The sequence below is a fragment of the Semicossyphus pulcher genome, unplaced genomic scaffold (assembly GCF_022749685.1).
Source record: "Semicossyphus pulcher isolate SPU_LCO1_2020_fin unplaced genomic scaffold, fSemPul1.0.p SCAF_14, whole genome shotgun sequence".
In the NCBI taxonomy this organism is placed as follows: Eukaryota; Metazoa; Chordata; class Actinopteri; order Labriformes; family Labridae; genus Semicossyphus; species Semicossyphus pulcher.
Window position 1 is genome coordinate 13,189,355 of NW_027211648.1, and position 13,096 is coordinate 13,202,450.

At 41.1% G+C, this 13,096-nt stretch overlaps 3 protein-coding genes across 3 annotated transcripts; 1 reads left to right on the forward strand and 2 right to left on the reverse strand.

The window, feature by feature from the left end:
• Positions 1–116: 116 nt before the first annotated feature.
• Positions 117–2,889, forward strand: tmem234 (transmembrane protein 234). Its single transcript, XM_069661664.1, has 5 exons — positions 117–148; positions 507–658; positions 750–816; positions 1,588–1,680; positions 2,014–2,889. Exons 1-5 carry the CDS (start codon positions 136–138, stop codon positions 2,115–2,117), a joined length of 429 nt encoding a protein of 142 aa, XP_069517765.1. The 5' UTR covers positions 117–135; the 3' UTR covers positions 2,118–2,889.
• dcdc2b (doublecortin domain containing 2B) lies at positions 2,660–9,487 on the reverse strand. The gene is made up of 14 exons (XM_069661728.1): positions 9,204–9,487; positions 9,060–9,111; positions 7,610–7,680; positions 6,353–6,484; positions 6,120–6,254; positions 5,955–5,994; positions 4,815–4,880; positions 4,463–4,631; positions 4,270–4,379; positions 4,079–4,147; positions 3,679–3,750; positions 3,509–3,583; positions 3,354–3,431; positions 2,660–3,262 (listed from the first exon to the last, which is right to left on the reverse strand). The coding sequence occupies exons 1-14, from the start codon at positions 9,485–9,487 to the stop codon at positions 3,200–3,202; spliced, it is 1,416 nt and encodes a 471-aa protein (XP_069517829.1). The 3' UTR covers positions 2,660–3,199.
• Positions 9,488–11,330: 1,843 nt separating this feature from the next.
• iqcc (IQ motif containing C) lies at positions 11,331–13,036 on the reverse strand. The gene is made up of 4 exons (XM_069662510.1): positions 12,978–13,036; positions 12,597–12,743; positions 12,154–12,511; positions 11,331–11,461 (listed from the first exon to the last, which is right to left on the reverse strand). Exons 1-4 carry the CDS (start codon positions 13,017–13,019, stop codon positions 11,331–11,333), a joined length of 678 nt encoding a protein of 225 aa, XP_069518611.1. The 5' UTR covers positions 13,020–13,036.
• Between the last annotated feature and the right edge of the window lie 60 nt (positions 13,037–13,096).

Genomic DNA, 13,096 nt, shown 5'->3' on the forward strand with positions numbered 1-13,096 from the left:
TGACCAACGATAACTTTGTTGAATATATAGTTCTTAAACGGTTTATTAATCTGATTGTTTAAATTGTGTTTACTAAAAACAGCTGAGCTCAAGAGCACTCTTGAATGCGACCTCACAGTGGCTGTTTACATTGCGATGGTGACAGTAGGTAAGCGGTTAACAAGCTAATTTATCTTTCCAAATCGTGATATATGCTAAGGTCGTAAGACTGCTTTTGTATTTTGAGGTCAAATATATATTCTTAAGTATCTCTTTCCTCTTAGGCATGAATAACGCCAAACTAACCTTTCACAGGCTAGTGCTAATGCTAAGGAAGTAAGCTAGCTCAATATTACAACCGGTATTTGTGGCTCAGGTGCCGACAGCGTTTTTCTACTGTTTTCTTACGTCTTTATGGGATGGTGGCTTTGTCAATGAAAAAAAATAGTCGTATAGCAATACTAGTAACATATTTAAGTAGGATATGGCGTGACAGGCTGGTTGTATGTGATATTCGTGTTTTGTAGTGGAGCTGCTGAGTCTCGTGCTGGTGTCAGTGCTGTGGGGCTGCACGAACCCCCTCCTGAAGAGAGGTACAGAGGGGATAGAAAATGTCACCAAGACCAACAGAGTCTCACAGCTCCTGGCTGAGGTCAAGTTTCTTTTCCTGAACCTCAAGGTAAATCCTGTTCTTGTTTGCGCTTGTTGGAGATTATTACTTCCCTTTAACTTTGATTTAATTGCGCCTTCCTCCTTGTGCTCATGCGCAGTACCTGGTCCCCTTTCTTCTGAACCAGAGTGGCTCTTTGGTGTACTACTATACACTTTCGACCACAGGTGAGACACTTCAAAGGAGAGGAGGATGGGTTTGGTTGTAACACAAGTCAATAGACCTTTTCAAAGCTGATACTTGAACTGTCTTTGCATAAAGAGCACAGGTGTGGCTAATCACATTAATGATTTAATGAAGTGTGACGGCATGCACAGTACCAGAGGCCTGGAAGTGGTTGACCCAAATGCAATCGAACCATTATTGATGTTATTTCTCATACCTGTACTTTTCCTGCTATAAGACAAGCCCTAATGTCTCCCCTGACTGCCCAGATACCTAGGTGTATGCCCATCTTGCCTTTTCAGACACCACACACATTTTTAAAGAAACATACATTTTTAGAATTTCCACTTTTTCTGAGATGCTTATGTTTTTTAAGTAATGCATAAACCTTTAAACATTCCCTTTAGTTCTGCTGCAGTCTGTGCAGCAGAACTATCTAAAATATCTTTATCTAGAATGAATCCATCTATTAAAGAAATTCAGGCGTGTACTACAGATAGCTACAAATTCTTATGCTCTGTGCCGTGCACACATTTTTTATCGTGCGTGATGATTATTTATTTATTTTGTTTGTTCTATTTTAACAAATTAGTATCCTTCATTTAGAGCACAATATACCCTTATTGTCATTTTACATTTTGGCCAGAAATTTGCATCATGTGTTTATTGAATTTAAAGTATTTCTGATTCTGGTTCTGAATACAAAACACTATTTTTCACGATCATTCGGCAGCTCAATATTATATCAAGTTTTGTGCACTTCTCTCCCCCAGAGTTATCGCTTGCTGTTCCTGTGGCCAACTCTCTCACCTTCCTTTGCACTCTGCTCACCGGCAAGTTACTGGGAGAAGAGTTCGGAGGCAAACGTAAGTGACTCATTTACTCGTATGCTGGCTTGCTTGTCAGCGCCAGGGCAGTCGCACAGCAAACTACTCCCACAATGAGAATACAGGATGCTAAAATGGTACAAGCTTTAGGATCACACATTAGGCTACTGGAACACGATAAGAGATTTCAGGGAGCCAATTCAGCACTGTTACATAAGAAGTCCCATACAAACACTACTTACTGAGCATTTAATTCCCTCCTGTGCTTTTCTCCTCTCTTTGAAAAACACTGTACTGGTTGTGTTCTGTCTTTTAAGACGTGCTTTATTTTTAACTTTCATATCCTCCCCCACACGCTTCTTGTCTCTGCAGAGGCTGTCGCAGGAATGTTCCTCACCATGGCTGGCATCACTCTGTGCGTTATAAGCTCCATTGATGATGCCGGGAAGCGGAATACTACGCAGGTTGTGCACTAACGGAGATCAGGATTAAAAGCAAATTCTCCTGTGCCTTTAAGTGAATCCTTTTGCAGATCAGGTCAAAGCAGAGCTGGCGCAGGACTAGAGGCGGCAATTTAGATTCACACAGCGACTCCTCGGAGCGACAGCTCTGGTGGGAGAGTTGGGCCTAAATGAACTCAGCGTGAGCTTGGAAAGTCAAGTCCAGAATCTTTTACACCATGTTGAAGACGAGGAAGTGGGTTCATGCGGGGTTCACCTCAAGGCTAGACAAGATTTATGATGCTTGTAAAGAAGTCGCTGGTTGTTAACTTTTACTTTTAAGCACTCTGCTGCCCCGCCATGTGGCTGGAATCTGCATAAATGCTATAGAGACCACATACAAATGGCTTGAAATGGACCAATTAGACGTGACCTCCTGGCTTTACGGCGGCATTTTACTGCGGCTGCCTTCTCTCCGCTGTGGTGCGAATTGAGGGAAGAGCAGGACACAAGAGAGGACAAATTACTAGTTTAGTTGGAGCATAAAGCTGTTACCATTTACGTCTTCCACTGCTGCCTCGTCTTCATGATGTATTACTAAAGTACAAAAACCAACCTTATTTTTTTTAAAGATCTTTGTATGCTCTGTTACCCGTCTGATCTGGTTGTACAGATTTCATAAATGCAGTTATGTACATAGTCATTTATATTTTTATTGTCAGGGACACAAAACACTGAACAGATGACTTTGTTATTGTTGCATCAATTCACCTTGTGATGTGGCTGATATTTTATTAATAAACTGTTGGCAGAATACCTCCTGTTCTGATCTCTGTCATTGATTTCTGCAAATCAAAATAAAGTCTTATGTACACATTGTATAAATGGAATAACTTGGATCGTCTGCACCGTATCTGCCCTCAGAATAATCCCTGTAAAGAAGGTTATTTGTTCACATTTTAGATGCTTCACATTTTCCAACACAAAAAAACGTATTGTTCCGTACTTGGCTTATTACTACTACAGTTTTAACATTCATTTAGCCATATGGGTCATCACAGGAGCAGCAGTTGCAGGGTTATCTGGATGATTTGTCCTCCTCGGTGAAACTCCCATGCTCACCGCTCCTCCTGATGATGGTTCTGTTCCGCTGTAATGGGCGGGGCATCGTGTGGACTCTCCTGTTAGAGCAAATTGTAAAACTTATCAAGCACATGTTTTGTATTCGGCCTACTTATGGTGATGCCAACAGAAACTGTTGTGTAAACCTGCCTTTTCTTCCCTGTTCTTTCCCTGAGAGCTGGATGACGAAGGCCTCGACTTTGAAGACGTCTGCTTCAGCTCCGGCTCCTTTGTGGAGAAAAGACATTGATTTCTGGTTTAAAGCAGTTGGCAGGCTGCGGTGTGTGTAGGTGTGTGTACTGTACCAGTGTCTCTGCAGCAGACTCCTCAGTCCTGGTTGGCTTCTCTGTCTCTTTTACACCATCTTCAGATGACTGTGTCTTTAGCAGGACAAAAATAGACACAAAAAAGGAAAATTGACCTTTTGCCACATGTATTGTGATTATGTAAATCCACCCACTCCCATATACTGTACCTGCTTTCCATCGTGTTTGTGTGGGTGTTCCCCCTCATTGTGCTGCTCACTCTTTATGCTGCCAGCATGTCTCTTGAGAAAAACAGATACGGTTTTACGCGTTTTCCACGCAGAATACAGTATGATAAAAATACACAAATGTCATTAAAAAGATGAGCTGGTTGGCGATTTTTTTGGTCATATATCAAATATTCACCACTCAACTGTGCAGGCTTTAACCTAACAAATTGTGCGATAATGCATAAATTCCAGAGTCTCTCATTTTTCCAAACTATACCCTCCATGCTTGTCCATGATGTAGAAAATTGCCCTACTGTACCTGTTGAATGTGAAAATGTCCTGTTTCCTGTCTTAGTTATAAACAGATTCACACGGGACATGTAAAATGATCCCTGCCTACCTGCTGTGCGTTGTGCAGATGATCGTTTTGGATGTTTAGTTCCTCATCCTCCACTATTTCTGCAACTCTCTGTAGACAGAAAGTGACATCTGCTATAAGCATATTCTCAACAATTACTTTCCCATGATATTTTAGAATTTAATAAAAGCAATAAACCACCATGTTGTAACTAAGAGGACTGTAAAGCTGACCTGGTCAATTGGAAGCTCTGTCGCTGTGTTTTCATCCTCCAGCACCTCCTCAGCTCCTCGTACCTCCTCTCTCTTTTTCCTTGTTGCTCTTCTAAACAAGCTGGGCTGGCCTGTAGTAACCAGATATCTTCTGTTATAACAATTAATAAAAACTGATTTAAAATGAGATCTATAGTAAAATGGGGATATTAACCATATCCATTGCTTAGTGGTGGTCTTGGCGGTCCTCTGTTATGGCGGATCTTGACTGGCCTGGCGAAGAACGCCGAGGTCTCATCTCCTGCGTCTCTCCTGCTCCTCTGCTGCGTGTCGGCTGGAGCTGCAGCTTCGTCCCCTGTCGACTTCACCCTCCGACCATCGGACTGAAATTCATGTGATACTACTGAATACATACGACTTTATTTTTAGTATTATATAGTCACAAAAAGAACCCATCTGTACAGCTTGTCTCACTTGTGTTTTGAATGTGTTGGGAAGTATACCCCAAACAAATTAACAGTCCAAATATAGCTTTTGTAGTGTGAATACAAGATTGTGTTGTTTACCTCTGGGGAGTCGAGGAGAGCTGAGTCACTGTACTGGTCTTCTGGACCGCTTCCTGCTTTCCTGTTCTAAGAGACACAAACAAGACACATACTGTATGTCATACGATACAATATGATAAGATTCACTTTGATATAATACAATACAATGTGACACGATACAGTATGATATGAGACGATACATTTTGATGTATGATATGATACAATACGATAAAATGGGATTCAACACATGATATATGATACGATACGACACAATACAACACAAAACGATGCAACACGATATGATACAAAACTATACGATACGATATTATACAACACAACACAACACGATACGACGCGATACGATACAACACGACACGATACATTACAGAACAATACAACACGATACGATACAACACTAGACGATAAGATACAACACGATACAATATGATACAATATGACACGATACGATACGATAAAATGGGATTCAACACATGATATGATATGATACAACACGACACGATACAACACAAAACGATACAACAAGAAACAATACAACACGATGTGATACAACACTATACGATACTATACGACATGATACGATACAATACTAGACGATACGATAAAAAATGATACGATACGATACAATATGATACAATACAATATGATACGACCTGATACAATACAACACGAAACAATACAACATGATACGATACAACACTAGACGATAAGATACAACATGATACAATATGACACGATATTATACAACACAACACGATACGACGCGATACGATACAACACGATATGATAGAATACAACACTATACGATACGATACAACACAATACGATACAACACGATGTGACATGATACGTTGCAATGCAATGTGATGCGTTACAATACGATGCGATGCATTATAATTTATTAAACCACACATTATATTATACGATACGACACAATACAATGCGATACAATACATTATGGTATGATATGATACGATACAACACTATGCCATTCGATGCAATAATATACATTAAGATGCATGTGAAGTGATACCATGCGATGTGGTGTGATCAATACAATACACTTTCTCAGAAAGTTCAAACACTTGCCTGCAGATTAACATTGCAAAGACATCATTTAATGAAAATCAAATGAACAAGTACCTCATTTCTCCTCATCAGCCTCCTCTTTCCTGGGTAATATCTACAAAATAAATAAAAGCACTGTTATAAGATGAAAAAAAAAGCATTTTTTGCGAGCAGACCCCACAGATGCACATAAACACACATCTTTTTACGCTCACAGAGAAAAACCTTGTACGACAATACCTCTCTGTAGCTTTCGACACCAACAGCTCCACATATGGAAGTTTCTTGAACCTCTCGGTTCCCACGGCAACATAGCAGTAGCCAGTCTCCAGCTCTGCAGCTGAGGCCACAGTCACTCCCTCCAGAGTGCACAACCTGATAGAGCACAGAGGTCGGAGGGAGGGGGGGCGTTTACTGGATTGCTCTCTCTATTTGTATTCCACACAGTGCATGGGTATGTGACCGTCACTGACCTGCGCACTGCTCCGGTTCGTAAGCTGACCTTCTCTGTGACCAGACTCAGGATCTGCTCCAGGTCCTGCCGCATACTCCGAGGAATGATGAATCGGAACGGTGGACACAGGAGATCTCCATTCCGGAAAACACTAAGCAGAAAGAATGGATTCACTTGTTATTTGTTTTTTAAGCTGGTCTTACATATTACTTAGACTACAACAGTTATTGGTCAGTGTTATTGTTCCACCGGTCTATACTGGCCGTGATGAGATTCAGATATAAGAGACATTCATAAAAAATTGCTATCTGTATCCTATGAAAAAAATGTATTCTGAAGTTAAGCAAAAGCTGTGAGACCTCAACAAAGTTACAGTCTCTTTACTGCAAAATAAGCTCTTCTTGTTTCCCTGCAGAGAGTCTCCCTGCTGAGCTTCATGGACATAGCAACACAGCAACAATCCTCAGCCATGCTATTGGCTCTCTGAGGCTGCACTCAAGCAAAGAAGTTCTTTGAGCTAACATTTGCTATACTTAGAACTAAATAGAATAGACAGCTTAGGCTAGTTTTGCAGATGCAGTATTTGGTCATTAAACAAAGAAGTGTAGAAATGAAAACTTTCGTCTGATAGGTGGCGCTAGGTGAGAAGTCACAGATTTCTTCCTGAGCGGAACAATGTGTTTACCACATTTTATTGCAATTGATCTAAACGTCCAGTTTAAACCACAAATCTAATCTCCATGGTGGCACCAGATTTCTGTTGTGTTCATCCTCTGGGAACCGTGAATGTATGTACCAAAGTTTGTGCAAATAGATATGTTGATCATGCTGAGATGTTAAACAGTACAGTTAAAAGCTTTGGCGTGCTTGTGGCTCTACAGGAAAAGTCAGGGATCAACAGATTCAGCATCTTCAGATTTATGAAATTTAATCTAAATCTGTCCTTCAGCAGTCTGGGTGAAAGTGGTTGAACACCAGACAGAGTGAAATTGCAATCATTAGAGCTGCTAGCAAGACTGAAAAGGTGAAATTGTACTAAAAATATGGTCAATTTGAATGGTAGCTATTTTGTTTTGGTTTAGTCAGACTGCTGAAATCTCATATTAGCTCAGCCGGTATGGACTGGAGGGACAATAACAGCTGTACGCCTATTTTAATTTAAGTATGGGAATATAAGAGTTGTGTTCAGGCAGACTTGAAAAAAATAAAGAAAATAAATTCTTACATTCGATACTCACTGAGGATCAACTGTTTGTTTGTAGTATGTGAAACTCACTGTAAAATGCAAGGCACAGGTATGAACTTCCTCCATTTGGCTGAGACGTTTGGCCTCTGGGTCACTTTGGCCTGTAGATACAGAAAATCAGATCACATCAAAATGCTGTCATCTTCTCAGCAATATTGACAAATCCCTCCTCAGTTTGACGTCATCCACGCCCTGCAGTGCACGCCCATCACTGCAAAATCAGTTATCCCAAATGCGTAATGACTGATTAACTATTCTGCTCATGTCAGCTCAAGTGCCACCGCCATGGAAACTGACGTCACTCCGAGGCTTCTCCGGTGGCACATTCACACGCATCGCGCCTGATCTGACGGCTCCTTTCAAAGCTGTCACCCATATCAATGAAATCTGGAGCCAATATCCGTGCCTACCTCTGATAACTAGACTAAAGCAATCAACTCGGAACAAAACAGACATTGAAGATCTTCCCTTATTGCTTTTACTTTAAAGTGGCAGACATTTACAGTGGACTCTTGGTGTTCAATACGGGTATTAGGCCTGCCTGGACTTGCACAAAGCTCTGATAACGCTGCGTGAAAGCAGGGCTCTTTGTTTCTAACACACCTCTCATACGGGCACACTTCCTGCGTTGCTCCACAGCAACCACAACACAGGCATGTAAGACTTAAAAACCAAATGGCAGCGACCCAAGGCACACACAGTCCCTCTCCTCTCCTGTTTTAAGTTTTTCAGAGGAGTAACACTGACGGCTTAGGACATGAAAACACACTCTGCGTCTGACAAACCAAGCGGTCATCCCTGCCAGCTGGTCAGAATATAAAGTGAGCACTTGTCAGCATGAGTGGCTCTCTCTCTCTCTCTCTCTCTCTCTCTCTCTGTGTGTACATTACTTTGAAATTAATTCTGTGTGAAGGTTAAGAGAGCCTCTGCCAGGATGTTACTACCATCATCATCGCCATGTCCTGCCTGCCTTTCAAAAACAATGACTGCATTCAAACAGCTTAAAAGAAATCAGATTTGTTTTGAAACTTTCCTTAATGGAAATGATCACACACCTCTGACAGCAAATCTCTGACGAAATCTGGCTGCAATCACTGAATCTAATGTCACACGAGACCCTTAAAAGGGCACCCTGCAGGCCTAAGTGACTCCTGGATAGACAGCCCAATCATTATCCCATTATTTCCAGTAATTTACATGACATCCAGTGACATCGATGTGATGGAAAGCACAAAGATGAAACTGTGCGCGCACACACATAAAGTGCATCTAATCTAACTAATGCTGAAATGTTAGTCTTACCACATTTACAGGCAAATATCAGCGTGTCGTAATGGAAAATCCTTTTCATATTTGTCTTGGACGGAGTTCAAATGGATCGATTTAATGAGCTAAGCTTGGTGGTGGTGCATTCCTCCTGGTTAGACTGGGATTAATGAATGATGGACTGTGCTGTGCATTTAACAAAATAAAAGCCTACCTGGATTTCTTCACGGGGCACGGGGTTTTTTTTGGCTCCTGTGTTCAGGTAACTAAACATTAAAACAACAGATATATTTAAATAACACTAAAATGCTTCTTATTAGAGAAAATAATCTCCAGTATAAACACACTTTGTACTTACTCCAACTTCTTGAACCTCTCAAATCCAGCAGCGACATACCGGGCTCCAGTCTGCAGGTCCTGCAGGTCGGTGACCCTGTGGCCCTGTCTGGGGGTGTACAGAGTCCTGATGGCGAGCGAAGCACCGATGTTCTGGGTCACTTCATTCAGAAAGGCCTCCATAGTAGCCACCTGTCGCTGGTTCACCACAAACCTGCGTCCACTGTAATAGGGGTCTCCATTCCTGTACACCACCACGCTCTTCACTGGAGGCAGGACGGTTGTAGCTGCAGCGCCCGCAGCCATCTCTAAGCCAGCTGTTGCTGTCAGAGTCCACAGAGACACACATTTAAACACCACACAAACATTTCTCTCTACTTCCACTCACTTTATCCTGGGGTTGCATTCACTGCTCGTCTTCATTCACATTATCTGGGTCACACTTAACACAAATTACACAATCTTCCATTCACACACACACTGCTGTCACTCACAAACCCGCTGGAAGATGAAGGCGAGGAATATCGGAGGTGAAAATCAGCCCCTTCTGTTGTTGTGGTCCGTCTGGACTCCCACTCACCACGTTCTGCTCTCTCTGTCCCCCCTCTCTCACACACACACACACACGCTCACTACACTCCACTGACGGCGGTGAGTATTTCCTGGTTGCTATGGCAGCGTGACAGCAATGACTGGCTTTGTGGGCCAAACCATCGGCAGCAACCACAACAAAAGAGACAGACAGAGGAGAGAATGGGTGGGTCACTGTGTTGTAAGCTGAATCAATAAGATAGCCTCGGTCGTCCGTGTCCCCCCCTTAAAAAATAATTGCCAAATATATCATACATGTTAGTAAAACGATCAGGTGCCGGATCCATTAATAAAATCTAGCAAAAGTGGCACTTTTATAACATTTAAAATATTAAGAGCAGGACAATGCAACATTATTTCTTAGCCCTTAAATGTTTCTTCCCCCATTGACGCTCCTTTATACAAAAGCACAACAGCAGCTTAATAGGACCCAGTCATTTGACTATAAGTAGGAAGAGCGTCGCATGTGATGAGTGAGAGCTCATACACTGTGATCCAGATGGGAAATTTGAGCTTCTAAGAGGCACAACACAAACGTGTTTGAAGCCAAGGACTCTCCCCTGAATTCCACTGAATGAGTCTTCTTCCTACACAATACACACGGCCTCGACCTTTCACAATAAATGCCAAGAGGACAATGAGAACAGAAAAAAAGGAAGATGTTTTAGAAAAATATAATTTATTCATTTTCTATTGTAGCAAATAACAAACATTATGTACAGGTTAAATCAAACACATAATAGATACGTTACAAAGGAATTCATGTCATCTACTGTGTACATGTAGAAAATAATGGCTTAGACAGACAGATGACACTTGAGTGGGCTCTGGCCTTCAGTTCAGATTACTTCTGCTGTCACGATATGCTCAGTCTGTCCTTCAGTGACAAGTACTGTAGAGGAGAGGAAAAAACAAGTAGAGAAACAGTCATTATGTGTTTCTTTTCTGCACATTTATAACTGTTATCTAAATGATAGGTGAGCCAACTCTGAGTTCAAAACCAACTGTTTCAGATTTTGTTTCTGAAAGTGTAAAATTACTATTCAAATGTGTTTTTGTTTAATTTTTGGAGTTTTTTCTTGTAAATAAAGATGTTCTGTGCAAAACAAATTTGAATATCAAACACCAGGGTGCAAAAGTAATTCCTGTTTTGAGTTCAGTTGAGGTTTACATCAAGAGTTCTTTGGCACATTACTCTACTTGTGGGCACTTTTACACCCTCTGGAGCTGCAGGGTACTTCTTGGAAGCTCTACGCAGGATTAATGAGGACATTCATTTGGTTAAAGATAAACTAAGGGTTCAGTTGGAACACAGTCTGGGTGTAAAGTGTGCGGGCAGCTGAACATGCTAGGAAACAGCATTCCAGATTTATGTACTTAATATGTTCTTGTTGATTGCACATTATTCCGGTATGGATACTTACAATGTAGGTATTTTGACACTTTTTTGACCCACTGTTCTGACTTATTCTTGAGGTTACTGAATAAATTCAGTCTTGCAGCAGGAGACTGTCACTGCTGAATGAATGTAGGGAAGCACTATATCTCTCCCTTTCTTCTATCTTACCTTTTTCCTGCTGCCAATGGCCTGCTGCAGCCAGAGCAGCTCCATGGTCAGGGTGTTTCTATGGAGACGTAGGGCCTCTGGTGTACAGGGCACGTCCTGCACAGAGTGGTACTGCCGGGCACCTTAAGGAGGGATGGTAAATTCAAAGTGACTGATAAGATCTTCTTGCTACAGGAGAAAAATTAGTTAGATAGTTGCACATTTTCAACAACAGTTTGAGAAAATTCTTTAAAAACTGTAGGTAAATAATGTTTATGCTTAATTTCATGAAGGTTAATAATATTGAATAAAATGATATGCAATGCTCTTATCCAATATGATAATTTTCTTGAATTTAAACATGTTAAATTTGAATAATTAAACTACTAATAATGCCAAACCACTGACAGTTTATAATCTATTTTAAGCAAAAGAAAGCCTAAATAATGTGCAACCTTCAGATTATTATCTTTTGCAGTGCTTACACATAACTTGCATGATTTTACAATTTATCTTTTCATCAGTTTATAGTTCATTTTTTAGTAAATCTTTTTATTTATTTTTTTCTTAACGATTAATAATTTTAGTCATTTGAAAAAAGCAAAACATTGGTTGTTTTCAGCTCCTTAAATATGAGGATTGCCCAGTCACAAAATAACAATTAAAAAACAAGCAATCTGAAGTCTAAATGCCCTAAACCTGATGCAATCATGTACTTCTATTATAGATTGACAGGCAACCTACAGACAGAAACAAAGAATTGAAAGTCTTGTTATTTCAAAATGCCTTAAAATCAAAGAACTATGTGCACTATTATTATGTGTGCAGTCCTCACCTTTGTGAGAGTGACCATAGTCTGTGTCCAGCTCAAAACTGCTCCAGACTGTGGTTGAGTCTCCTGCACTCTCCATCACTCCTCCATCTTTACCCTCCACTGTGGTCTGTCTCTGTCCCTCATAACTTCCTCTAACATTGCTGCTGGAGGAGAAGTCATTAGAAAGTGAGTACAGTCCTTTAGTTTGTGGACCATCTCTCTCAGCTTCTATCTTCTCCCGCAGGACATGATGATCTCTGTCCTCTGATATGGATGGTGCTGCTGCTGCTGCTGAAAGGCTTTGGGGAGTAGCACAGACATTTACTCCTGGATTTGAAGGCTTGCTGGCAGAGCTGCTGGCTTGCAGAAACAGGCCGTCCTGGTGATTTATAGGGGAAAAGCATGAGAAAAATACATATAAGCTGTTCAAATCCATAACTTCCATAACAGTTACAGTTACTTACAGTGTCTGTGAAGTGGGGAATGGAGATAATATGCGTCTCCCTCCACTCTAAATGGGTCAGTCCTCCATCAACCTCTCTCACGATGTCTTCAAAGTCTTCACGTGCACGACGGACTTCGCGTCTCATCAAGTATCCACGTGCAAATGCCTACCGAAGAGAGGACAGCCATAGTAACGGTAACTTCACCTTCTCAACTGAAATCAGTTACGTCAATGCTAACAACTAATGCTAGCTACTATTAGCAGCCGTCTTCCATTTTTAGCATTAGCAGCTAAACAGTCCCTTCTAGCAACAACACAATTGACTAGAAATAACTGCAGGTATAAAGAAACAATTCAGTGAGTTAGGACAAGAAATAAAATATTAAGACAACCTCAATACCTGAAAACAGGTGAGTATCTTCTCCCATTCGAGTCTGTCCATTGCTATGGTAACATGACAGCGTCACACCGGAGCGCGGGAGATGAACTCAAACTCTTGATTCGGTTCCGGTGTCACCC

Bases quoted from the DNA above. Each gene is read 5' to 3' on its own strand.
- tmem234 (XM_069661664.1), top strand. The intron at 659-749 runs GTAAATCCTGTT...GCTCATGCGCAG, and splicing joins TTCTTTTCCTGAACCTCAAG to TACCTGGTCCCCTTTCTTCT. The intron at 1,681-2,013 runs GTAAGTGACTCA...TTGTCTCTGCAG, and splicing joins AGAAGAGTTCGGAGGCAAAC to AGGCTGTCGCAGGAATGTTC.
- dcdc2b (XM_069661728.1), bottom strand. From the start codon at position 9,487: ATGGCTGCGGGCGCTGCAGCTACAACCGTCCTGCCTCCAGTGAAGAGC. The intron at 4,881-5,954 runs GTACTTGTTCAT...TGTGTCTCTTAG, and splicing joins GGCTGATGAGGAGAAATGAG to AACAGGAAAGCAGGAAGCGG. The intron at 4,380-4,462 runs GTTAATATCCCC...TGGTTACTACAG, and splicing joins ACCACTAAGCAATGGATATG to GCCAGCCCAGCTTGTTTAGA.
- iqcc (XM_069662510.1), bottom strand. From the start codon at position 13,019: ATGGACAGACTCGAATGGGAGAAGATACTCACCTGTTTTCAG. The intron at 12,744-12,977 runs GTATTGAGGTTG...TCTCTTCGGTAG, and splicing joins AGATACTCACCTGTTTTCAG to GCATTTGCACGTGGATACTT. The intron at 12,512-12,596 runs GTAAGTAACTGT...ATAAATCACCAG, and splicing joins TTCCCCACTTCACAGACACT to GACGGCCTGTTTCTGCAAGC.